This window comes from Cyprinodon tularosa, unplaced genomic scaffold, assembly GCF_016077235.1.
Source record: "Cyprinodon tularosa strain WSP-4 unplaced genomic scaffold, ASM1607723v1 ctg1097, whole genome shotgun sequence".
Taxonomy (NCBI): Eukaryota; Metazoa; Chordata; class Actinopteri; order Cyprinodontiformes; family Cyprinodontidae; genus Cyprinodon; species Cyprinodon tularosa.
Window position 1 is genome coordinate 21,802 of NW_024037890.1, and position 27,249 is coordinate 49,050.

A 27,249-nucleotide genomic window follows, 5' to 3' on the forward strand; every position below is an offset into this window, starting at 1 on the left:
GAAAGAAAAATGTCTGAGGACTTCAGTTTTGAGGAAGAGCATGAGTTCTTTGCCGAGCTGAATGCGCTGGTTTGGTCTGCCGGCTTCCGTAGCGTCGTGATCGCGCATGTGTGCGCTTTCAGGAAATCCTATACACTACTGTTTATGCTCTAAAAACATTCTAAATGACTTCGTTTCGAGTAAATTCTGGACGCTACCCACTCAGGAAACTTGGAATACATTGGACGAGCAGTAAGGAGGAATATTGAAACGTTTTTTGTGGACTTTTATGGACCTTTCTGCCTCGGGCGCTGAGCACCTCCATTATTTGAATGTCAGCAGACAGCAAGAAGCCTCCCAGATCTCCAGATGCCTTTGAGATATCAAAAAAGTACTCCAGAGTGTTGTTCAGCATGGGGGTGAGTAGAAAATGAAGGCTAATCATGTTTTGGGTGTACTAGACAGAAGCTGAAAATAACAGACAGAAGAGCCAATCTGCACAAACCTAAAAAGGCAACATTATGGAAATTTTTTGTTTTTTTCCATAATTCAGGCGAATAACTTAACACTGCATCCTATCTACATTATATAAAAGAATTTGTGTAAGCTTCAGATCTAGGTTTGTTTTAAAAGACTAGACTTAGACAATCTTTAGCTGTATTTTGTATGCACAGAGTGTATACAACACAAAATTTTTATGAAAACAGCTTTTCAACTGTGAATGAGCAGCTTACAGCAGTGAAATGAGCAAAAACATGATGTATTTAGTGTAAAATGATCCTTTTTTCACCAATCAGTATTAACATTTCTCTTTACCAACAGTAGATTAACAGGCCAATGAATGAAAACAGATGAGACATACATTTATCTAAATAACTGCATGGTGCAAACTTCCAAGGATGATAAAACATATTCTAGGTGTTATACTGTACTGGTTGGGCCAAACAACAATTTAACATGGTTTTTTTTTCTGAAAGAAGGCTTAATTGTTGCTTAAATATTGCTTATGTCCTAATTAGAGAAGCTAAAACAGCTGTTATAATGTAACTGATCAAATGTTTTGGTTTGTTTGGTTCCTTCAAAGGTGTTGCTTGGTATAAAAATGGATTGGAGTATTTTACCTAGTATGAGGATCCAGTTTTATCTTTTAGCATCGTGACAATCCTGATTAGAGGGTGAGGACAGTTTGTGATTTCCTCTCTGTAATCCTTTTTCCTTTGTTTTTATATAATAGTAAAACCTTCATGTAAAAGGACAGTTTTCCAGAAGAGCATAAATATTTAAAGACATGCTGCTGGAAGGCTAGAAAAAAACAATGCAGTCCCTTTTATCTTTTTATATTAAAGAATCATCTTACATCAGAAATCAGCCAAATTATGAACGATCCATGTTTATCTTTAATAGAACAGGTTTTATAGCTTGTTACTCTCCAGATGTTCCATGAAACAACATTTTATCAATAAAAATATCTTTATTTAAGCTTGTCAGTTCTGTGTCATCTATCCTATAATAACATTCATCCATCTTCTGTCACACTTTTCGCTGTTAGGGTCACGAGTGCTGGTGCCTATCTCCAGCTGTCTACAGGTGAGAGGTGGGGTCCACACTGGACAGGTTGCCAATCTATCGCAGTGCAACACAGAGACAAACAACTATTCACACACACACCTACGGAGAATTTAGAGAAGCCAATTAACCTAACCTTCATGGTTTTGGACTGTGGGAGGAAGCCGGTGTACCCAGAGAGAACCCACGCATGCCCAGGGAGAACATGCAAACATGCCAAAAGACCCAGTGTATTCTCATTATCAGTTCGTATGAAATCGTACGAAAAGTTCTGCACAGTAATTTCGTACGTTTTGGACGTTTTTTACGTTGTATTTCGTCATATTTTTACGTCTTGCCTGGAGACAAGATATCCTTGCGCATGCGCATCTTACGCACCATTCAATAACATAGAATTTAATACAATTAACCCTAAACCTGACCCTAACCCTAAGATACAAAACAGTAAGCAACCTAGTTAGAGACATCAAGAAGTAATTATTGCACTGTTTTTCCCAGTTTTACGTCCGTACGCGGATCTGCTTTTTTCGTCTGTCTGCCTGCGCATGCGCACTGATCTGTTTTTTGAGGAAAAACGTCCAAAATACTGTGCATAACTTTTCGTACGATTTCATACAAACTGATAACGAGAATATGTTGAAAGACCCCAGGCAGGGAATCGAAACCAGAACCTTTTAGCTGCAAGGCAGCAGTGCTACCCATTGCTCCACTGCTCAGCCCCACTATAATTTAGAAATAATCGAATTAAAAATGCTAGAATTGTGCATCTGCGGCCTGTTAAGCTATAGCAACACTGGACCATCCCAAAAGTATGCAGGGCTGACAGTCTTTTGAGTAAAACTGAGAGAGTAAATAGAAAAAAAAGGTTGCAGCAAATATTCTAAGACTTTGATCTTTACTTTTTTATTTTACTAAGTCTGACTCCCTGTGAGTAAAAGTATCACTTCAGATATGTAAACAAATCATTTTACTTCTATTTTTGAACGCAGCTGTTCATAGGATATCATGACTGTATGGTTGGTTAATGTTTTGCTGTTTCAGAGGAAAGAAGCTGCCATTATTACCTTTGCCAAGGAGGTTATTTATTTAGGAGAGTCTGTCTGTCTGTGTCAGGATAACTGGAACAGTTACAGATGGATTTTAGCACCATTTTATCAGAGGCATCCCTCATGCCAAGCGCCAATCCAGTAAAATCTAGTGATGAACAATGTGTGATACTGATATGTTGCGGAACAAGCAGCACCCCACTAAACCAGAGGGTGGCAGCAGTGACTACTGACAGCCTCAGCATCATACTCAAAAAGTCCGGAGGTATTTTACTGAAGAGAAAAAGAAAAGAAGATTGAACTTTGTTGGTTTGTTTGTAGGATCAGTTGAAAACTTATGAACTATTTTTATGGATTTTCTTAAACAGAAGTGTGCCTTATGCCAAAGAGGAATCCATTTAAATTTGGTAATGATCCAGATCATGTGCAAGTTTTAGCTATAGGTGTAAGTCTTACATTTAATAACCATCATGTGTGGAAGGAACAGTTATAGTTCATGTTTAGCATTTAGTTCCCAGTTTTCTTGTCCACACAAAATGAGACAGACCTCCATCTCTTTCTTGTGTGTCCAAACTTCCTTTGTTTTTCTCATGTCCCTTATACCAGTACAGGTTTTACTAAGTATTCTTATGTTTCGCATGCTTTTACAGAGAAGTATCTCGACCACTCTTTGGCTCCAGTGAAAGCCCTATGACTTATTCATGTTGATGGATTTTCCCTGTACACGGCTTGATATGTTTTTTCCCTTAGTGCCAGCTCATACTGGATGCGGCCCAGTAGCCCCAGAGCATCATCCTACATGCCCCTGCCATGGCAAAGTCAGAGCAATCTGTCCTGCAGCCATGACACCATGACACAAGGACAGGTAGACTGGAGAGATGCATGCCAATGAAACCTGGCCTCTTTTTTTGCCCTTGCAAGCTCTCTCATGACACATTTTAAAGTAAACAAACTGCTGCTTTAAATGAACTGTCTGAAGCTGCTGAAGATCAGATTAATGTGCATTTGATGAAGTTTATTTATGTCTGACTGAGCATTAGGGGAATTAGAGCTGGGATGCACAAGATGCATGAGAAAGGCAAAACTTGGCAATATTAAGGCACAAACTACAGAGCCTTGCAGAAGTATTTACACCCCTTACATTGCAACTACAAAATTCTAGCTATTATGCTTTTTTTATGCGAAAGACTCAATACTGAGCACAAACTGAAAGCAACATTTAAGATATTCTTTGCAAAAAGAATATCTTAAATGTTGTTTAAGATGTGTTTAACATGTTTAAGTGTGCCGTTATCTCCATTTGATACAACAAGGGACACAGCAAACAGGTGAGGAGGATCTCTACAATTCAGGAGGTTGAAGCTAGGGCTGAAACAATTAATCAGATTAATCGATTATTGTAATAATCCTCAACTAATTAAGTAATCGATTAATCGTTAACTGGAGTGTAGAGACTTAAAAACATGCCTTTAGCTGACAAAATGAGTCACTTAGAGCAGTAATGATACCAAAATTGAAAAACACTACATAAACTTCTTGCATTTAAAATTAAAAAAAATGTTTTCGTCTGCCAATATGCTCGATCCAGAACTCCAGAAGTTGAAAAGATTTAGTTTTACCTGGTTTAGTAAAAAATGTTCTTTAAGAAACTTCAGGCTATCCAATTTTTAATCGATTAATAGAAAAATATAATCAATAGATTAATCGATTTGAAAAAATGATCATTGGTTGCAGCTCTTGTTGAAGCTATGTAACAAATACTTCCATCATGAAAAATAACAAGAAGCAAGCCAAAAATATTCTCGAAGTCCTGCTTATAGTTTGTAACACCCAATAAACATCATGCCAACAGTGGCTGCATCATGCTGTGGGGACGATTTTCTTCAGCCGGTCAGAGTAGCTGAGACGATCATTGAAGCTAATTTTGGTCATCCTTGATTGAAAAGCTCTTAGAAGTAGTGAAAGAAGCATAACGGAAAACGGCCTAGTCAAAGTCCAAAGCTAGACCTTATCGAGAACCTGTGCCAAAGCTCGAAAACCTGATATTTAATCACACACAATATTAATTATAACAGATTTGAGACATTTTGCAGGAGAAAAATCTGACAAAATCTCAGTCTCTGTTTACTTTTTTATTTTCTGTTTAACCATTTATATCATTTATCTTTTTTCAATTCACAATTATGGACAATTATGTTAAGCTATTGGATATGAACCCAATAGAATCAATACAATGTAGTAGTTGTACATGATAAAATTAAAAATAATATAAAGATAAATAAAAAAAAAATGTGACTACTTTAAAGGAATAGTACACCCAAAACATGATTAGCCTTCATTTTCTACTCATCCCCATGCTGAACAACACTCTGGAGTACTTTTTTGATATCTCAAATGAATCTGGAGATCTGGGAGGCTTCTTGCTGTCTGCTGACATTCAAATAATGGAGGTCTATGGCGCCCGAGACAGAAAGGTCCATCCAGAATTTACTCGAAACGAAGTCATTTAGAATGTTTTTAGAGCATAAACAGTAGTGTATAGGATTTCCTAAAAGCGCGTTCACGAGTTACGGAAACCGCGGCAGACCAAGCCAGATGAAAGTACGCATTCAGCGTCTGCTCTGCCAATAATGCAAGCGTAGAAGAAGAAATGTGCTGTTTACCTGTGCAAAGAAAGAAACAACGAAAGAAAAATGTTTGAGGACTTCAGTGTTGAGGAAGAGCATGAGTTCTTTGCCGAGCTGAATGCGCACTTTCGTCTGGTTTGGTCTGCCGCGGTTTCCGTAGCGTCGTGAACGCGCTTTTAGGAAATCCTATACACTACTGTTTATGCTCTAAAAACATTCTAAATGACTTCGTTTCCAGTAAATTATGGACGCTACCCACTCAGGACACTTGGAATACATTGGACGAGCAGTATGGAGGAATATTGACACGTTTTTTGTGGACTTTTATGGACCTTTCTGCCTCGGGCGCCATAGACCTCCATTATTTGAATGTCAGCAGACAGCAAGAAGCCTCCCAGATCTCCAGATGCATTTGAGATATCAAAAAAGTACTCCAGAGTGTTGTTTAGCATGGGGGTGAGTAGAAAATGAAGGCTAATCATGTTTTGGCTGTACTATTCCTTTAAAGAGCTGAAAAAAATAAGGTTAATAAGTAAAAAAAAATGGAAGGAACATTTGTTCACATGGAAAACATCACTAAAGAGGCATGTCTAACTTCTAAAAAGCCAGAAAATAGAGGCATGCTTCCAATCAATAGATGCAATAAAAAACGTTTTCTGCCTCTTCATCTTGTTCTGTTTTATTTTAGCCCAGTTTTCGTTTCAAACTTCATTCTGTTGCAATCTTCCTAACAGTTGATGTAAAAATCATGCAAGAGAGACGTCCTGGCATACAGTTGGTAAACTGATGTGCTCGGCCCATCTCAAGACACATCTGATTTAGAAAAGCTTTAGAAGTTTGCAGCTTAGCGTATCGGTTGCCTCTGCAGCCTCCAGGATCGGTCGATAGTTGAAATGTAGCAGAGGCAGGAGGGGGGAAAAAAGAAAGCCTTTCCCTCCATTCCTGCATCGTCTCCTCCATTTTCTTCCTCTCACTAATGCATTCCTGTCATCAGGGAGTTAGATAGCATAGTGCAAGCTCGTGCAAAAAAAAATAAAAAATTCACTGTGATGGCAGGCTTGTCACTTTAAACTGTAACAAAGAAGCCAGGAAGGAGTTAAACCAGAAGGAGTTAAACCTCTATAACAACATCTAGTTGTTATAGAGAAGTTGGTTAGAGCTAAAGGCCATTCAATGGCCTGCGTCTTGTAAAAAAAGGCTAAAAGTTGATGTTATTTAGAATATTTAATAAATAAAAATGTGAGAAATCAAAGCTTCCATTAAATGAACAAACTTCCACCAGTGTAGATGTTTATTTACACTGGCTCTAATGATAAACTAACATCACACCTCACCCCCCCTTTAGTGCCCGGACATGAAACTAGACATATGATGGAAAAGGGAGGGCCATCTGTGAGGCAAGAGAAGATGGACCCACTCTGTGAGTAAAGACGAACACATGGCCCCACAGTTGGGACCCGGTTACCTTGCAGCTGCCTGAAGCGTCCATCCAAGATGGAGTTGAAGCAGATGTTGGAGGTGCTATAACTAAGCCAGCGTGCCCGCTTCATGCTCCTGGCTGACGTGGAAGAAGAGGATGAAGAAAGGACGGGGGCCAGGTCCGGGTGGGTTTGAGAGGGCCGTGGCCGCCGGGGGGTGCAAGAAGAAGATGAGGATGATGAGGAGGAAAATGGGGATAACCCTGTGGGCGCGGAGGGAAGTGGGATGTGCAGAACGGTGCCATTCCTCTCAGGGAGGTGCTCCTGTACCTGCAGCTTGCTTGTTGCCTTCCTGCTCTCGGCTCTGAGGGCACGATGGACCGGGGGGGTGCTCCTGCTCCGGCTGCTGCTCACTCCCACCCGAACTTGGGCCTCTTTCTCTGCTGGGGTGAAGGGACGGCTTCCGGCTTCCTTGCTGCTCCGAACGGCTCCAGCATCCCTGCTGCTGGACTTGAGGCTGATCTTGACCTCTCTGAGCCGGGGTTGGCTTATGGGGGCAGTGCGCAGCAGGCACGGGCTGCTCATCTTGACCCCCCACCGAACTATTACAAACAGCAAGAAAACCTCGACTGGAGCCGGCCGAGCAGCTTGGCACACCTCTCCTCTCTCTTTCTTCTGGCTCTCTGTCCTCTTTTCCAGATCCCTTTTGCATTAACTCCCGCTCCCTCCCTCCCTCCTCTCTTCTTTTCTTTCTTACTCTCTCCTCACTGTTACCCTGATAAAGCTCTGCCTCCACTTTCAGGCAGCACGAGGGCTCAGGCAGCCTTCAGTTTAGTTCAGAGTGATTTCTGCAGCCCCATCCATGCATACAGTATGTTTCAATGCATACACATGTTCCTACACCTCCCACACAGCTGTACCAGTGCTGAGCATGAGGCACACAATCAGCTCAGTCCCAATTTTTTGAGCCAACAACCCAGACAAGTAACAACATCATGCGTGTTAGTGTAAAAACAAGAAGGAATCGTTTTAAAACTTCTGTGAGACAATGGATCTGCATTACATACTTTATGTGCTTAAAGCATAATGGGTTCACATTTGAGTTCACAAGCTCTACACCAGACCTAGGTGCTGCTCAGAACCTCTCACATCTTTTTCCCCCTCCTTCTTTTTCACTCCCTGACAGGAAACACTGATTACATTACAGAAGCATCAGTGCAGCAGCAGCACTCTAACACAATATCACCGACTGACACTCAAACCTGAAGCCTTCATTACTTAAAGAGACGTGAAAAAAGAGCAAGAGATGTAAAGCACTGGATGAAAATCCTGGAGAGGAAGAAAATCATTCTGGACTTCCTCAGAGAGGAGACAACATTAGGTGCTGAAAACAGATCACGATTCTCAGCCCTAATCCTTACGACATCCGAGCTGGTTAACAAACAAAGAGACAGCAATAGATCAGGCTTTTTCTGGATAATGATGTTTTTCCAGCTTTCTCTGAAGTCCGACCTGCTGCTCGCAATTATGACCAAGTCCTTTTTGTTTTCTCTGCAAACTTTAACAAACAAAACGAAACAAATAGCTGCTGGTTCTTTGATAAAAGTAATTTTAAATCCAAAATAAAGCAAAAGAATCAAAGGATTATTAACACCAATCTGTATTTCACTATTACTTAAAAAGTGCACCAAAGTGCACTTGCAGGTGGGTAAAGATAGACCCCAATTAGAGGGATTTCTGGTTCTGACGCAGTCAACCAGGAGATTTCCAATAAGCCAATTAATGACAAAAATGAACAGCTCATATATCTAAATAATGTAAATGGAGTTAATACCTATAGGTTTATTTTCAGGTAAAATAAAAGGTGTGAAAGGAAAATAGTGAAATCTTCAATTTTACATGAGCAACATGTGAAATTGTCCACCATGTAAAGCAGTTCATCACAGTCAGAAAAGTTTCACCATCTTGCAAATTACAGCTCAGTGGAAATTATCCTAAAAATCAGCCTAATTGTTAAATAAAAGCTGAAAGACCTATGAGAAATATTCAAATAACAACCTTTGAGGGAAAGTCCTTCAAAAAATAACAAAAAATAAAGATATTCCTCAAAGAAGATGCAGAGCTTTCTGTTTGTCTTGCATGATGGTGGAGGGGAGATGATTTAGGCTCCTGCATTCACTGCTCTGCCATCAATGCAAACCAAACTGTACAGTGACCCAAAACTAAGCAGTAAAATACAGGATGATGGCTTCCAGACACGGATTTAGGACAAGAAAGGCCGCAATTTAAATCAAACATTGGGAACAAGCTGTGTAGGAATAAATCAATGAATGCTGTAAAAAAAAAAATAGGTCAAAATGTCTCTATAATAATGCCAGACATTGATAAAAACAATAAATCCTACTAAAAAGCAGCTTCTTTCGTACCGTAGTAGTTCTACAAGCAGCTAAATCATTGAGTTAGACACTAGTAAGGAGTTGTGAATTGACCCTGCAGGAAACAAGGAATCCCAAAGCAATGTGTTGAGTTAGTTTTACTCAATATAAATGTCTGAACCATTGGCTTCCTCTCGGCTCACGCAAGCATCTGCTTTCAACAATAAAAACGGCAAAAAAAAGCAGCTGAAGATGGAAATGCAGCATTCTGGGTCTGCAGACGTGTTTACATCGGTGGTTAGGGGAAACCTGAGGCAACAGCTTATAGATCAGTGAATTCAAGCTTCTTGCTCCAGAGAAGGTTTTAAATAAAGCAGCATATGAGCTCCCTCCCCTCATCGCTGCAGTTATTTGTTGGTCCCTCATTCATATCTTGTGTTGTTACTTCAAAAACATGAAAATAGTATGACCTGAAACCCTGACTTTTCTATTACAAGTGGTTCCACAGCAGAAACACAGCTATTTTAAAATCCAGAGCAGCCGAGCCACAGGTGGATCACGGCCTACCAGCTTAGCTACAAACGCAAGAGATTGGATGGGAGGCAAACAGGCAGGGCAGCTGTCCAGATCGGTCAGACTGAACATCCAGGGAATGTGTAAGTGATCCCAGTTCCTCATAGAGGGTGTGGATCGGTGTCAGGGCTCAGCTGCTGGGAGAACACGAGTGATCTTATGACAGAAATTTACACGGAAAGACCGTTTAAAAAAAAAAACCTGTGTGGATATGAACATTTAAAGATCAGCAGTAGAGAAGTTCTGATGTTTTTTGTTTTCTTTTTAAGTAGAGAGGGTGTTTTTTATTCAGGCTCACTCAACCCTGCCAAAGTTACACAATTGCTCTCTCATTATAGCTCACCTTCTGTACCCTTTCCCCCACTGCAAAATATACTTTCATCTCAAGAATCTGTCATGGAGGACACAGCCTGTTTGTTATGCAGGCGCTCACCTGCGAGGGCCTTGATGCGCGAGCGCTCAAACAGCCGGGCAGAGCTGTTGTCATTGTCGAGCTCCCCATCAGAGAGGTCGAAGCGGGTGTTGATGTGGCTGTACTGCTGCGTGATCTCCACATTGTCGAAATCTGTGGTGGAAGTCATGGCGGTAGCCAGCGTGGCGAGCGGCTGCGGAGGGGCGGACGGCAGGAGGCGTCCTCAGATGCTCTGGGTGATGAAGCTGGTGGAATGAAATAGCTGAATGGGTCTGAAACAGAATAAAAATGAAACAATATTTATAATCATAAGTGATATATATGGTGTGATCTGGCTGATATAATATTGAGAAAAAGTTGGCCTTTTAGATTTGCAGTAAATCTGCTCCCAAGAGATCGTCTTACCTGTTTAAACTTAACATGCAATGGTTACCTGCATGAAAATCTCATTAACATTTAATGCTGCATTTGTTCAGGGTGGAGGGATGTTACAACAAGCAGCACAGTTTTTTTTATGCAAATAAAAGCTTTGGGGCACAAGTTCATGATCCTGTCAGGAAGTTTGTTTATTTCCTTTATGGCAGCACTGATAGAGCTCATTAAAGTTGGTTTGTTTCCCAGCACAGACTCACAAACAAAGGAAAGATGTTCCTATAGGGTTGATTTCTGCATTCGGAAATGTTTTTTATTCTGCTTCATTTATAGCCAAACCAGTGTAGATGTGTTTTGGGGATTTATTTCTTGTTATTAAGAATTAAGAGTGTCTACATTTTTATATTTACCCCTATGTTTTACATTAGGGCTGAAACGGAATTAGATTAATCAATTATTTAAATAATGGTCAACTACTTTAATAATCGATTAATCTTTAACGTTATTAAACATGCCTTTAGCTGACAGAGAAACATATTTAAAGCTGTATTTATATCAAAATTGTAATAAAAAAATAGATAAACCTTTTACATTTAAGATAAAACAAATGTCTGTCAATATGCTCTATACAGAACTCCTCAAGTGGAAAATTTTTAGCTTCACCTGGTTTGATTTTGTAAAAAATCTTCTTTAAGGAACATTTAGTTATCCGATAACTAATCAATAAAACTAATGGACTAATTCATCGATTTGCAAAACAATTATTAGCTGCAGCCCTATTATACACTAATATACACTTTCAGCACTTAGACCCTCAGCATGATACTAATAACACAGCTGCTGCTGTGATTTTCAGTTTGGCTTCCTCATGTAGAAACAAATTTCACTTTAATATATAGAGTAGGGTGACCAAACGTCCGTATTTCCCGGGACATATCCGTATTTCACGTCCTGTCCCGGGCGTCCCGGGTTTTTTTTAGAAAGTGAGGAAATGTCCTGATTTCACTGCGCACGACGCTCCGTGTGACGTAATCCCTGAGCCGCGTCAGTGCAGGCAGCCCCGCTCTTAATCAGAGGTTCTATTTCATCCCTACTGACCGCCAGAGGCGGTGCTTCAAGCACTGAATGATCATTCTTGCGCATGCGCAGGTCGAGTATTAATGACAACAAAGTCAGCTGTGACCTGCCGGGGACCCACGTGACTCTATATAGTCACGTGGCACCCGGCAATCAATCCCTTTTGTTCTTCTCGCGCGCAGGTGTGTTGAGTACCGGAGTGTGGTCGTGTGAAGCTGGTTGCTTCTGTGTATACCACTAGTTTCCTGGCTGCTTGTTGCTGGTAGCCCCGTGACCGGGTTTGGTCGGAGCTGCGGGTAAGTCTCGCCCTCCAGGGGCTGCACAAGCTGCTTTCACCTTACCAGATCTGCGGTGACTGGTAAGTTTTCGTTCTTTTCTCAGCAGTAGTTTACTGTTCGCTTTGATTTGCCACGTTAATTTTGTGGCTCTTTTGACTCACGGTAGCGTTTCTGCTCGCGCTGAGTTGTTTTCAGTTTGTTTGCCTAAGCCCACCAGTAGCGTTTCTGCTCGCGTTGGGTTCTTCTATAGTTTGTTTATCTACACTCACCAGTGGCGTTTCTGCTCGCGCTGAGTTGTTTTCAGTTTGTTTGCCTAAGCCCACCAGTAGCGTTTCTGCCCGCGTTGGGTTCTTCTATAGTTTGTTTATCTACACTCACCAGTGGCGTTTCTGCTCGCGCTGAGTTGTTTTCAGTTTGTTTGCCTAAGCCTACCAGTAGCGTTTCTGCTCGCGTTGGGTTCTTCTATAGTTTGTTTGCCTAAACTCACCAGTGGCGTCTCTGCTCGTGCTGAGTTCATCTTTAGTTAATAATCGATTTGCTAGTGGCGTTTCTGCTCACGCTGAGTTTGGAATCTCTGCGGGGGTTTTCCTACAACGAGTCGCCAGTAGCGTTTCCTGCTCGTGTTGACTTGTCCTTGGTAGCAGGCTGATCACGCCTTTCAGCAGTATGATGCTGGATAATTTATGTTGCTCGACCTGTCTGGCTCCACTTCAGCCGGATGACGGGCATGACTTGTGTCCCTCCTGCCTCGGTGTGGAACATCTCCGGGAGGCGCTGTCAGATGACGCTTGCCCCAACTGTCGCGTCATGCCCCGGTCGGTCAGACTGGATCGGTTGGCTGCACTGGAGCAGCCTACCGACTGGGCGAGCGCTTCGCCGCGTGCTCATTTGCCGATGGAGAAAGCGGTGTGCAAACGATCTACTGTGGCTGCACCTTCGGTACCAACGAAGCGTGCTAGACGGACCGATGCAGGGAGGTTGTCCACCAGAGTGGATCATCTCACTACTGAGCTGGCCCAAATGAAAGCCCTCCTCCAGTCCTTTCAGACTGCTGGTGATCGCGGCACGGCTCTCCCTACCGAGCAGGATGAAACGTCAGTCAATGACGACGATGCTGTTTCTGTGGCGGCCTCTGGCACCCATTTCTGTGAGGACCTTCCGGAGCTGGGCTCCGGGGCCTCTGGGTCGGACTCCATTGCCTCCCAGGAGGATACGGGGGAGTCTGTGACATCCGCTATTCGAACGGCTCTTGCCCGTTTACAGATTAGTGTTCCTCAGGCCCAGCCTGCGGCTTCCAGCGCCTTCTTTAGGCGCAGTAGGTCAGAGACTGCCTTTGTGGTTCCTCCCTCGGCGGAGTATGTGCGGGAACTGCATGCTTGCTGGTCAGACACCAAGGCGTTTTCACGTCTGACGACGGATGGCAGGGTCCTGGCAGCTATGCAGGAGGCACCCAAGGTTGGCTTGGGGCAGATGCCAGCGGTGGAACCGGGCATTGCCTCTCTTATAATCCCGCCTGATGAGGCCTTGCGGCCCAATGCCCGTTGTCCGCGTCCTCAGTGCCGTATTACCGACGACCTTCTCTGTAAGGCCTATGACTCTGGGGCCCGCATGGGCCGGATTGGGAACTCTCTCTCCCATCTTATGCTGGCCCTGTCTTCCTCCTTGGAATCTGTTCCGCTGGATCATGCCACGCAAGGCCTGGTTGATGCATCTCTGCAGGCCTTTGCTCTTATGACGAGGGAACTTGGACGCACACTCTCCACACTGGTTCATGCTCGCCGCCAGGTCTGGTTGGCGCAGTCACCACTAACTGAGCCTTGTAGGAGGACCCTCCGGGCCCTGCCTGTGGTCCCGGGGGAGCTTTTTGGTTCAGCGGCACTGGACGCCTTGGACCGTACGGCTCAGGCCTCTAGAACGAGGCAACAGCTGGCAGGGCTTCACAGACGTGATCGCCAGCCAGTAAGCACCTGGGCAGCTGCGGGTCCTTCACGGAGGTCCTTAGTGCCTTCTCCTTCTCCCACTGAGCCCCAGGGTCTGTTACCAGGTCAGAGATCGGTCCGGGGACCTGCTCTAGATCGGAGGAACAGAGCTCGAGACCAGGCTGGGACGAGGTCCTTTCATCCCTTTCGAGCCGCGCAGTCTGGCCGGCGTCCTCCCGGGCCTTCGAAGGGCCGGGGGACCCGCAGATGATGCCTTAGGGCCGGCGGTCGGTTATTTTTCCCCGGGACAGCTCAGCTTCTGGGCTGCCCACACCCCGGACTTGTGGGTGTTGTCCACCCTGTCCCGGGGGGTACCGTCTTCAATTCCGCCGCCGGCCACCTATCCCTGGCCGGGTCAGGATGACTGTGATCCACGACCCGGTGAAGGCACAGGCACTGAACCAAGAAATCTGCACCTTGCTGGCCAAGGGTGCTATAGTGCCTGTGGACCCCCTGCTGGATCCAGGGGGCTTTTATTCCACGTATTTTCTGGTTCCGAAGAAGACCGGGGGCCTGCGTCCAGTCTTGGACCTCAGAGGCCTGAATGTGTACTTGAAGGCCATGCCCTTTCATATGCTGACCACCAAGGAAGTGTTGCAGGCGATTTCCCCGGGCGATTGGTTCACTTCCATAGATCTCAGGGATGCTTATTTTCACGTTCCGATCGCTCCGCCCCATTGGCGGTTTCTTCGTTTTGCTTTTCAAGGGAGGCATTTCCAGTTCAGGGTCCTCCCGTTCGGACTTTCACTGTCCCCCAGGGTGTTCACCCGATGTGTTGCAGCGGCCCTCTCTCCTCTGCAGGCACAGGGATTGAGGATCCTCCCATATCTGGACGACTGGCTCATTTGTGCCGCGACGTGGGACCAGGCGGTTCGAGATACTCGGTTAGTGCTCCATCATGTGGGATGCTTGGGCTTGCAGGTGAACATGGAGAAAAGCAGTCTGACCCCCTCACAGGAGACTGTCTTCCTGGGCATTGCCATGGATTCCATCTCAATGACTGCTTGCCCGTCACCCCAGCGGGTGGACAGTATATTGAGCGTGCTCCCGGAATTCAGGCGCGGCATGGCGCTGCCTCTTGTGCGGTATCTTCGACTCTTGGGCATGCTTACAGCTGCGTCCGCCGTAGTGCCCTTGGGGCTGCTGTCATTGCGGCCCCTCCAGATGTGGTTGAACAGCTTGAATCTGGATCCCACACGGAACACTCATCGTCTCCGAAGACTTCGGGTGGGGCCTCAGTGTCTTCAGTCTCTGTCCCAATGGAGGGTGAGGTTGTTTATGACCACAGGGGTCCCGCTCGGTTCCCTCCCGTGTCGTCGGGAAGTTGTGTTTACAGATGCATCCTCCACGGGCTGGGGTGCAACCTGGCGGGGTCAAATGGCACAGGGGACATGGTCCCAGCGGCAGGGCAGGGAACACATCAATGTCCTGGAGTTACAGGCTGTGCTTCTGGCTCTTCAGAGCTTTCTTCCAGCCTTGCGGGGGAAGCACGTGCTGGTGAGGTCAGACAACACCACAGTGGTCTTTCACATCAACCACCAGGGGGGCACGAGGTCAAGGAAACTGTTGTGCTTGACTCAACGGCTTCTGACCTGGGCAGCTCCACGCATAGCCAGCCTCAGAGCAGCCTACATCCCAGGGCCGGAGAACGTGCCAGCAGATTTTCTATCCCGTCAGAAGCCGCTTCCAGGGGAGTGGAAGCTTCACCAAGAGGTGGTGGAGTGCATCTGGAAGGTCTTTGGCAGGGCGGACGTGGACCTCTTTGCCTCAAGGGACGCATTTCACTGTCCCCTTTGGTTCTCGTTGGACAACAGCAGCCCTCTGGGCCACGATGCTCTGGCACACGACTGGCCCAGGACCCTCCTTTATGCCTTTCCGCCATTCAGCCTACTTTTTCAGACTCTCCTCAGGGTACGTCAGGAGGGGCACAGGGTCCTGCTGGTGGCCCCCTACTGGCCAGCGAGGACTTGGTTTCCTCTACTGTGCGAGCTCAGCTCCGGCTCGCCAATGCGTCTCCCCTCCAGGAGAGACCTTCTTTCCCAGATGGGGGGTCAGATCTTGCACCCCGAACCGGACCGGCTCCAGCTCTGGATTTGGCCCCTGCAAGGCCGGGGTCCACCTTCTCAAGATACACTGGGTCCATAGGGCATACAATGGCTAATGCATGGGCGCCGTCCACGCGAGCTGTCTATGCTAACAAGTGGACGGTCTTTGCGACCTGGTGCCGTGATAGAGGGCAGGACCCGGTGCAGTGCTCAGTTTCTGACATACTGACCTTCCTGCAGGCATTGCTGGATCAAGGACGGTCCCCATCTACCTTAAAGGTGTATGTGGCTGCCATTTCCTGTTGGCATGTTGGGCTGAATGGTTGTTCTGTGGGCCGAGACAAGGATGTTGTACTGTTTTTAAGAGGTGCTCGGCGTTTGCACCCACCCAACCGCCCTGTGGCACCGGCGTGGGACCTTTCTCTTGTGCTTGAGGCTCTTCGGTCCCTCCCATTTGAGCCCCTGGCGTCGGCGGACCTCAAATGGCTCTCACTGAAGACTGCGTTCCTTTTAGCTATGGTTTCCGCAAAACGTGTAGGGGAGTTACAGGCTCTCTCGATAGCAGAACCCTGCTGCCGGTGGAATCCTGATGGCTCAGGCGTTACACTGTGGGCTGATGTAGCATTTATTCCTAAGGTATCACTGCCAGCAGGCAGCACCCAGCCTCTCCATCTTGCCCGGTTTGACTCCGGAAGTCCCTCTGAACCACTGTGTCCTGTCCGTGCCCTTGAGACATACATCAATGCCACGGCATCCTTCCGAAAGACAAATAGCCTTTTTGTTTGCTACGCTGGCTCACGGAAAGGTCAGGCACTTTCTAAGCAGCGACTTGCACACTGGGTTGTGGATTTGATCTCCAAGGCTTATGCCTTGCAGGACCGGCCACTGCCGGCGGGAGTGAAATGCCACTCTACAAGGGGCATGTCGACATCGTTTGCTGCTATGACTGGGGTGCCATTGGATGTTATATGTCGTGCGGCCTCCTGGAAGTCACCTAGTACCTTTACTCGGTTCTACAGGGTGAATGTGGCTGCGCCCCATCCACTTCAGGGAATCCTCGAGCAGCATGCCTCTACATCACATTAGGTGGGTGGTGTAGTCGTTGTTCCTTGAATGTTGCTGATTCCTCGTGACCTTGTTGATATGAGTCATCCAGTGCTTGAAGCACCGCCTCTGGCGGTCAGTAGGGATGAAATAGAACGAAAGTTACTACCGTAACTACGGTTCTATGAATCCCGGATGACCGCCAGAGTGCTTGGTCCCTCGGAATCTCTGCTTTCGCGAGAAGATTGAGGGATTGATTGCCGGGTGCCACGTGACTATATAGAGTCACGTGGGTCCCCGGCAGGTCACAGCTGACTTTGTTGTCATTAATACTCGACCTGCGCATGCGCAAGAATGATCATTCAGTGCTTGAAGCACCGCCTCTGGCGGTCATCCGGGATTCATAGAACCGTAGTTACGGTAGTAACTTTCGCTCTGTTCGAAAACCTGGGCTGCATCCTCCAAGGACGCGGTCTACCTAGACTGGATCCTTCGAAGTCCTTGAAAATAAGGAGGCCGGAAGAGTTCTGTCTGTAAATTCGAACAGGTCCTCCCTTCGGCGGGTTTTACTGCTGTATGCTCTGTTGCTTAGCAACCGTGAAAGTTGACACACAAAGCAGGAAAAGAATGAATACGGAGGTTTTCAAAACTGTTTGTTTATTTATCTATTTTAAAAAAAGTTAAAGTGAACAAAGACTACACTCACACGAATCCAGAGTGGAATAAAGATTCCATCCACCGGGAGCAGGAACAAATCAAATCAAATGTAATGATAGAAACCTTAGTCAGTTAAATAACCTGCTGCTGTTATTCTGCACATCTCTGATGTTGCTGCTATTTTCAAATATCCATTATTGTAAAAATGTCCATAGCTGCATATTGGTTATTTATTCTCCAGTTTTATATTGTTAAAACACTTTACAGAATTTTATTTTTTATATTTTAATTCTTCCCTATTATGTTTCCCTATTATATTTCTCTAAGGTCCTCATTTGTGTGACCATTTTCAATAATCTTTCTGCTGCTGTAAATCTGCCCATTGTGGGACAATAAAGGGATTTTCTATTCTATTCTATAAAAGGGTTAGAAATATATAAGTAAATCTAAACAATGTATCTACAAAATATATCTGCAAAATCTCTAATATTCAACAAGAAAAAATACTTAGTTAAACATATTGTGCAAAACAACAATAAAAAAATTAAAATCCTATCAGATTTATAGTTCCCACTCTGCAGATCTATTAGAATCTGTCCTTAAATTACAGCCAAACCCATTTACACAGTAACAGATTAAAACCTTTAGATAAACCAAACATTACCGCCACATATCTGACTCTATAACCATTAAAACAACTATTTTCATTAATTTCAGACGGAACTATTCACAGAGTTGTATTATTATATTAAACTGAACTCCAAATTTCACAACTGTTCTGCGCCAAGTAACATTTCCTCTGATCACGGAGCAAATCCCGATGATGAGACATTTGTTCTTTCAATATCACCCCCCCCGCGCTCCAAGGTGTCCTGGTTTTCCCAAATGAAAATATGGTCACCCTAATATAGAGGACGATCTTTTATTTTTGGGTGGATCATCAAAATAAGTGGTCCTCCTAATTGTCAATCATTCTAGTGATATGTTTACGTAAGGCTGTCCTACGTGCTCGTGCGCATGTGCATCTTGAGACGTAAATCTGTGGTGAGCTAAGGTTTCAGACAGTCATTGAAGCTCTTCTTTCTCACCACGGTGCTTTGCGCTGTCCGACATAGGCAACTAACAACAAAGATGGCGCAGGCAACGCTCAGTGGAGCTGCATGACCAACGGAGAACAAATAGCAGTGATCATCCTTCCACTACATAGTCCTCACTCTATATAGTGATTGAGGGATTTAGGGGTTAGAGCGGACGTTCGGCCACAGTAATCTTGCATGAGCTATGAGGACAGCAACTTTTAAACAGAGTGCATTAAGGAGAGATCAGGTCATGCATGCTTATGCATGCACGTTTAATAGGCGTTCCCTCACGGGAGCGGGCACAGGGTTGTGCATGTGCATTTTTTTTTTAAGTAGAGAGGGCAGGTCTTTTAAAAAAAATTGCAAAATCCTCCAAAATACCTTTAAGCCTGAAAATGTCAAGAATGGCATTTAACTCTGTTATGATAAACTGGCTTAACTGGAGATGATGAGACTGCTGTACCTAATATATTTCACCCAAACACAAACCATGTCAGGTGTCTGAATGGAAGAAGATGGTTAGGATGAGACCAGTAACAAGAGACCAACCATAATAAATGAACTTAACACATCTGATCAGAAGAGTGGTCAAATATCCATCCAGGAACTTGTTGATGTCTAAAACAAAGTATCTTGGTTATCTAATTAATATAAAAAAAACACTCAAACCGATCAGTTTATATGACATTCATGCTAATTAGGTGTATTTAAGCTTTTGAATGGACCGCTTATTTATAATACAGTAAGTTTAATATCTGTGAATCTGTGAATATCTGTTTCAACATTTGAAACATTCAATGTCATATTCAACATGAGAACCCTCTAATTAAATATTTGTCCATATGACTCAGTAAAATACCAACATCTCTGCGTTTGAAGCATAACTCTTACAAAAGAATAAGAACAAAGGACATTTCTCTTAATCCAATTCAATCGTTTTAGTTAATCTTCACTGTGTCCAATATACATTTTCAGAATAATCTGCTAGACATTCCTTCTTAGCCTGCCGTCAGAACCTTATTTCAGGCCTTTTGTGGAAATGTTTGACCTAAAACTACCTTTTTGAACAGAGATACCACTGAGGGCCCAGGGTTTCTTATTCTTCTCCTTCCACCTGCTCCATTTTGTGAGCGTCACTCTGCATGGCTGTGACAGCCCAGATGGTGTCTGGGTATTCTTTGCGTGGAATGGCGGGTTGAAGGGTAGCCACTCAGATAGCTCTATCTGCGTGCAGCATAACTCTCTTATCATGCTGCCCCCCCCAAAATGTCCTACCCTGCTCATCAGAAGGGTAGGACAACCCTTCTGATGAGCAGGGCTCCATGAAGCCGCCTTCTTGTGAACAATTGTGCTCAGGTAGTTTGAGATGCTGAAGCTTGTGCTTCCATTGGTGGCAATTTAAATTAGGAACGTGACTCAAACTTCCGTAGGTAAATAGAAAGCATGTGAAATATTTTTCCATTGAACAGATGAAGAGCACAAGGTCACCTTTGAACTAGTGTGACAGTTAAACTTTTAAAAGCCTTTGACTTAATGGCACTTGATTAGAAATCATGCTTCTACTCTTAAGAAATGTTACCCTTTTATTACCAAAGTTATGTTTTGTTACTTTAAATCCCACTAAGATTTATTTAAAGGCTATCCAATAAAAATGTCCTAAAAAAAGACTTCATATCCACTGGGCTTTAGCGCCCTTTAGTAAAATACGGTGATGGCAGCATGATGCTGTGGGAATTTGCAGATATAGGGAAGATAATTTCTTTGAGCCTGTAAAAAATGTCCCTCCTTCAAGCTGAACAACAACCTTAAACAAACAGGAAGAGTGACAATGGAATGACTTAAATCCAATTTAATATCTGGGATAAGACAGGAAAGCAAATTCCAAATATCCTCTCTGTCCATTTTTGACTGGAAATAAAAGATTTCAGGTTTTCAATTTAGTCCCTAGCGTTGAAAAGAAGGCCTGCAGCTAGAACTGCTGCAAACACTGAAACAGATTAACGTGCCACACTTTTCAAGTTTCCATTTATATAAAACTTTCTGAACCATGCACTGCTTCCCTTTATTTATGTATGTCTTCCTGTCGTCTATCAAACAAAATCATGCTAAAATAAAAAAGGATGTGGTTGTAATATGAAAAGCATTTAAGGGGGAATGATTGCTTTTACGAAAAATAAAAACAGAATTTAAGAAATACAGAATAAACAGCATGCCTGTTTTATGGTATTTGGATATAATTAAATATAGTTTATCAATGGGGTAATGTCATTTATGTTTATGTAAAATAATCACAATAATTAATGAGTAGAGTAACGTCTAAAGTCTAAAGACTAAAGACTAATGTCCCAATTCCACCAATGGATGTTTTCTCAGTATATTCAGAGAAGAGGCCCTGAGTTCTCTACAATGATGCCATTCTACAGGTCTCCCTCCTTCTGCTCAGTATCAGCCCTCCACAGAGCGCTCTTATCAGCACGGGGACGCTCCACCCACCACCAGGGGATCCCCTTATCACCATCGCACACATTACCTAGACAGAACTACGGCCTAAAAACCTCTTTACATGCCGCTCAAACTCCCATCCCCAACCTGTCAGCTGTGAACAAACATAAACCTTCTAATCTTGTCTGAAGACTGACTCCACTTGGCTGGCAAACGCTAATAGCAGTAAATTAAGTGTGTGTGCACTGCGGCGTACCATCTACAAGGAGATAGCTCATGTAGCTTTATTTGGAGGTGTACAGACTAAAAGGCCAGTAGTTAATGGAGACTAGGATGAGGTGTCCTTTTAGTGTCCTTGAGGACAAATATTCCTAACACACCTGCTCCTTGAGCATATGTTATCCTGTCGGAGGGAAGATGCTGAGTAGGATAGCAGCGTACCACCAGCATCATATCATGATCAGTGTGGTCCTTAGCTTCGTCATCAGATTACAGCTCTATTGCATTGGTTTGTTTTCAGCACACTATAAAATAGTGTAATTGGAGAAAAAAAAACTCATAATCTGAGGGGATATCTGTTTTGTTTAGTTTTGTTTTTTTAATACATAAACATTTCTTAATAATAATCACAAACTAATAACTGCTGGGCTATAAACCCTGGATTGGTTTACGATGTTTTGACTCAGTTGGACAAGAGTCTGTAAGAATATCAAATGGTTGGATGATAAAACTAGTCTGTATAAAAATGTGGAAGTAAGAGGTTTGGGTTCTAGACTTTGGTTCCAAACAGAAGAGGTGTTTGCTTACTTGAGAAAACATCAGCTTACTGGAGTGGCCTTTTTATATGGCGGCTCCCTCTGGAACCAGCTTCCTTTGGACCTCCACGCCATCAGCAACCATTAGCACGTTACTTTATAACGGGCTAATTGTTATAAACTTTATTTTCTCTCAACCATTTGAGTGTTTTCATGATTTTACTGTTAAATGTTTTGATCATCTTGTTTGGAAAAAACTTTTATCATGAATGAATAATTCAATGAATGAATGAGTAAATGAATGAATGAATGCATGAGTGAAATATTAAATGTGTGTTTGAATGAATGAATGAACGAATGAATGAATAAATGAAAGAATGAATGGGGCTGAAGTATTAAATCAGAATATGGTAATCCTAATAACGGTAATCTTAATTTTATTATTAAATGAACTGTCAAATTAATCTAGTAACTAATGAATTATTAATTGCAGTAAACAGATTCTTAAAGATCAGATGCTGATAAATAACACACTCATAGCAGTAATTAAGCTGAAAATGTACAATATATACATTTTGCATGTTAGAGGGATAAACCTACTTTGCTGTAAATTTGGCCCTTCCCAGGACCCTTTAGCTTTTAGCTTCAGTTGGTTCAAATTTTGTATGAAAAAAAATATCTCCGTTACATCACCTTTTTCTATTATTTAGCAAAACAAAATTCATTAACAGATTAATCCATTGGCTAAATAACTTGTTAGGGTTAGATATATTTAGAATTTACTTTACTTGAGCTAAAGATAAGTAGATAAAGGTACTATAGATGGAAACTATTTGTACACACTGTTATATAGGCATTTTCATTTTTAATCAAAACTAAAAAATAATCATTAGAATTTAGACACAAATTTGTTATTTCCTTTTTTTAATTCGGATATTTTTCACGTCGAAATGAACAGAAAATAAAATGCATCCATCCATCTACTATCTTGGTGTAGAGTTGGGGTTCCTCTGTGGTAAAATCCTGAACCATACGTTCAGGATTTTAAGGTTTAAAGCAAGTGGAGAGGAATGTACTATATATAATGTCATCAATTGTCCGAATGTCCTAAAATTTAAGAATATAAGATTGGCAGCTAATAAAATGTATTTAGTTTTTTTATGGCTAAAGAATTCATGTCTGTAATTTCAACAATTTCTATGAGCTTTTCAACATAAAGGCAAGCCCTGCTTTTCTCTATATTAATGAGGTAATTTCCTGGTTATTTTTGCCAAAACTCAAGCGTCGTTGGATGCAGGAGTTTGCCATGCAGCCGGAGAGTTGTCGGTTCAAGGTCGGTTCACGGTTCACGTTGTGTCCTTGGGCAAGACACTTCACCCGTATTGCCTACTGATGTTGGTCAGAGGGCCCGGTGGCGCCAGTGTACGGCAGCCTTGCTTCTGTCATTGAGTCCCAGAGAAGCTGTGGCTACAATGTAGCTTGCCACCATCAGTGTGTGCTTGAATGGTTAAATGACTGAATGTAGGGTAAAAAAACACTTTGGTCAGGTCTCCTGACTTGAACAGGCCCTTTACCATTGGCTAAATATGCCACAGCTGACACACAAAAAATATCTGAATCTATTAATAGCCTTCACAAATAAAAGATATGAAGGAAAAATGTGCACATGCACAGTTTTGTAGCTTAACAGATGATTGTTTTAGTCTGGATAATTTTACAGAGGGTAGAAAACATAGACAGGGGCGATAAAAATGCCAACTGGAATCCTGCAGATACCCGAGAGTTGCCTCACCATGGAGCACTGTTGTTGATTTTATACAAGCATTGCACTAAGAATTCATATTTGGCTTTTAATGGAAACAGTATGAAATAATAATTAGGCTCAACAACAACAACAAGAAACCACAAGTAAGCTTTGCATGCTTAAGTCTCGCTGGTATTTACTGTATCTGCATCTATTTCTGTAGTTTTTAAAAATAGCTGTTATGCAAACAGCAAAGCACCACCTGAAGCCTAACTTAAGCTTTGAAGAAAGAAAAAATGAAAGCCCTGCTCCAGCTGTATACCGATTCCCAATCTGCACCTTAAGCAGAAAAAAAAAAACATTTTACACAGCAGGAGGAAAATGCAGTGTTGTGAAAAGTCCAGAGTTGGACCAGGAATAAATAAGAGAGTGACGCATGGGAGTGGCCAAAGACAAGTGACCCGAAGTGTAGGCATGTGTGTGAGAAACTGAGGCGAGCTGGGTCACTTTGCTGCTCAGAAAACCAACAATTGTAAACCGACAGAATACTGATTGTGTAGATAAAGCCTTTTTAGCTGTGCTTGGTATATTTTTGTCTGTGGCAAGAGAGAGCTCAATCCATAGCTACACAGTGAAGGGTAAAAGGAATCAATGGTAAATTATGTCTGGAGAGTGTTTACACTACAGGCTCTGCTAGTCCTGACAGAGCAACACACTCACACATGTCCTTCTAGGGAAATAAGAAGGAACTCCTTTTTTTAAAGGACATATTTCTTTTAAAATCCAATAAAATGTTTACAATAAAGAGTGGAAAATGTATAACTGGGGTCTTATTTGGAAGAGAAAAAAAAAAAAAAAGAGTTTTATCCCGAAATATGTAAGCATTTAGATTGTAAACACTGTTCTTCACCTGGGTTTTTCCCCAGAATAGATTTTACTCAATCGGCCACTTCTTAGAGATTCCAAGCTTTTAAACTATAGATAAATACATAAGCAGAGAAATAGGAGTAAACTATGTCTTAAATAAGAAGTGGAAACAAAGAGATGGCCGGATAAGGATCCACTGGGAGTGGGAGGAATAAAAAGTGGAAGTTTTTCTTGAGATTTGGAAAAGACAAGTTTAAAACATATAGCTCAAAGAATAATAAATAACAAGATTGACATCACTATGAGGAAGAAAATGGAAACCTAAAACTTAAATAAATTTGAGACATAACTATTTCCCTATTGGGCCCCTTTGAAGGCCCTTACACTGACCTAGAAGTGTCATATTAATAAAAACACTATTTCTAAATATAATCTGAGATTATTTCACATTTTTAATACGTTATCCATATTTAGGTGACTAATCATTCGTGCTTTTTGAACCAAAACTAACCATACTTTTAAATATCTGGGTAAGCTTCTTTATTAAATAAAATAAAAAACAATGCTTTTTTCCTCAGATTATGACGTTTTTATTAACCGTTAATTAAAAATGCAAGAAGTAAAACTTTTAAAACTGTTACCAAGTAAACTTAGCCTCACTTCTTCAAAGGTTGATGACGTCAAGTAAGGCTTGTATTTGCGTATTTTATCACCGCGCGCTGATGGGGCCTTTTTGCGGCACCAGATAAAACTGGAAACTAAATAGTTCACAGGATAGTTTTTTTTCTAGAAGTAAACTATTCTGATTAAAAAACACTAAAGTTATTACTAACAGTAAAAAAACAAAAGCGGCCCCTGAATAAAAGCGCGGGAGGTTAACAGGTGGTTCAAGTTGACGCAACTACAGCATTGTTAACAGATAAAAAAATAAGGGTTTTTATGAGGAAAGTCACTTATTTGAATCACTTTATATTGACTTACTTAATTGTTGTGGTTGATGTCCTCTCTAAAGTGTCTCCCTGCCAGTGAACCAATTATAATCCCATTGAAGGCTGCGGGTCAGGGCGCGTGGAGGAGTCACTGTGCGAAGAGGAGGAGGAGGAAGGCACGGTCCTGCACGGGGGATGAGGGAGAGGGGATGGAGGCATGGAGCGCTCCACTGTCATTCCGAAACTTAGCGACTGACCCACCCTGCAGAGTTAAAAATAAAGCTGGCGCATCCAATACATGATCTGAGCGCGCAGAGGACGGACATTCCTGACAAGAGCTGGCCTCTCTAAATGGCAGAGACACTTCTGATCTCCTCACTAACCCCCCCTCCTACTACAGCCCAGCCCAGCCCAGCAAGGGCTCTAATCGCGCCCTCACATCAGCCAACCACCCGCCCACCCTGACAGACCCTCACAGAACCTCTGCGCTCCAGGCGCAGGACAAAGAAGAGCAACCTGGGCAGCAGGGGGGTTTCCATTAAAGTTATCAGGCTGGAAACTTTTAAAGGCATAATAATGCTGCTGCAGGTGCATTAATATTCAGTTTCAATTCAATTCAGTTTATTTATATAGCGCCAATTTACAACACCTGTCATCTCAAGGCACTTTACAGTTCAACCAGATCATACAGTCAGATTGATTCAAAGTTTTCTATCTAAGGAAAACCAGTTGATTGCATCGACTCATTGACTCAAATACAATCCCTCACACTAAGCATGCTTGTAGCGACAGTGGAGAGGAAAAACTCCCTTTTAACAGGAAGAAACCTCCAGCAGAACCAGGCGCAGTGTGAGCGGCCATCTGCGGTTCAAGGAGACAGAAGCAGAGATACAAAAAGCAGCTGTAAAAGGCGGCCCCATCCAGGAAACACACAGCCAGGCAGACGAGCTCAGAGCCAGCTCCTATGTCAGAGGATGAAGAGAGCACATCCAGCCAGTCACAGTCAGAGAAACAGGACTACACTGGAAAACAGGCCGATCTCCAGCATCTATAAACAAAGGTGTTGATGGCAGAAGCACAGCCGATACTTCTCTCCTGGATGTTGTCAGAATACAACAATACAATAAACTTTCAGAGCAATAGTATTTTTACAAAGTAAAAGCTGGGAAACACATAAATAAAGAAAAATCCAAACAGTCTGAGAGCAAAAAAACTATGATTATTAAGATATATTTTTGGAACTGACTTTTCTTTTGAATTTTAATGATCAAACAAGATCAAAGTTCAGGTAATCTTGTAGGAACCTGATGCACATGTTCATATCATAAAAAATATATGCTCAAATGGCCAAAATGTTTTAAAAAAAGCATAAACCCTGCTAAAATGTTATGAGGAAAAGAAAGTTTTCCCAGTATTTTTTTTCTATATGACAAATATTCTAGTTTATTTAACTTAACAAAGAAGTTTTTAAGTTAATAAGAAATTAAAAGCTGTGTTTCCCCACATAGGGAAAACATCTTGAAAAACTTTAAGATCCTTTTGATTCAGTCTCAATGTTTCTTTACACTAAAATTGTAACAAATTTTGGTTTTCCTGCAGTAGTTTTGTTGTTTTAACCTTTAAGAAAAGCCATAGTTTCCAGATAGGTTAAGGGAAGATTTTTTTAAAGGTTTTTCAAAGATTTCAAAGAAAAATAAAATATAAAAAAATCCCACAATTTCATATGTAAAACCCACTGTAATTCAGGGGTACACAAATGATTGGAGAAGCCATGGGATAATGGTTACATTAGATTAGAACAAATGGGCATTCAACCATAACCCTGCAGGAGACTGTATATCTAGTGTTCTACATGAGACTGTCATGTATTTACATACATCTGGACCAAGGAACAGAGCTCAGAAACAAATTCATTTTTTTAAGTACATAAACTTACCAAACATAATGTAAAAAAAAAAATATATATATATACATATATATGTATA

At 42.6% G+C, this 27,249-nt stretch overlaps 1 protein-coding gene across 3 annotated transcripts in view; it reads right to left on the reverse strand.

Annotated features, from left to right (window-relative positions):
* LOC119789342 (spectrin beta chain, non-erythrocytic 1-like) overlaps window positions 1-25,630 on the reverse strand; it is a 40,846-nt gene extending 15,216 nt beyond the window's left edge. Inside the window, exons 1-2 of one of the 3 annotated variants that reach the window (XM_038294204.1) lie at window positions 25,317-25,630; window positions 10,018-10,268 (exon numbers count right to left, since the gene is read on the reverse strand). In XM_038294204.1, coding sequence (XP_038150132.1) covers window positions 10,018-10,165 — 148 coding nt within the window. In that variant the 5' untranslated portion in view covers window positions 10,166-10,268; window positions 25,317-25,630. Of the gene's footprint in view, window positions 1-6,683; window positions 7,364-10,017; window positions 10,269-25,316 lie in introns of those variants that run through there. The other 2 variants (XM_038294195.1, XM_038294213.1) reach the window with 2 other exon arrangements.
* Window positions 25,631-27,249: the final 1,619 nt, after the last annotated feature.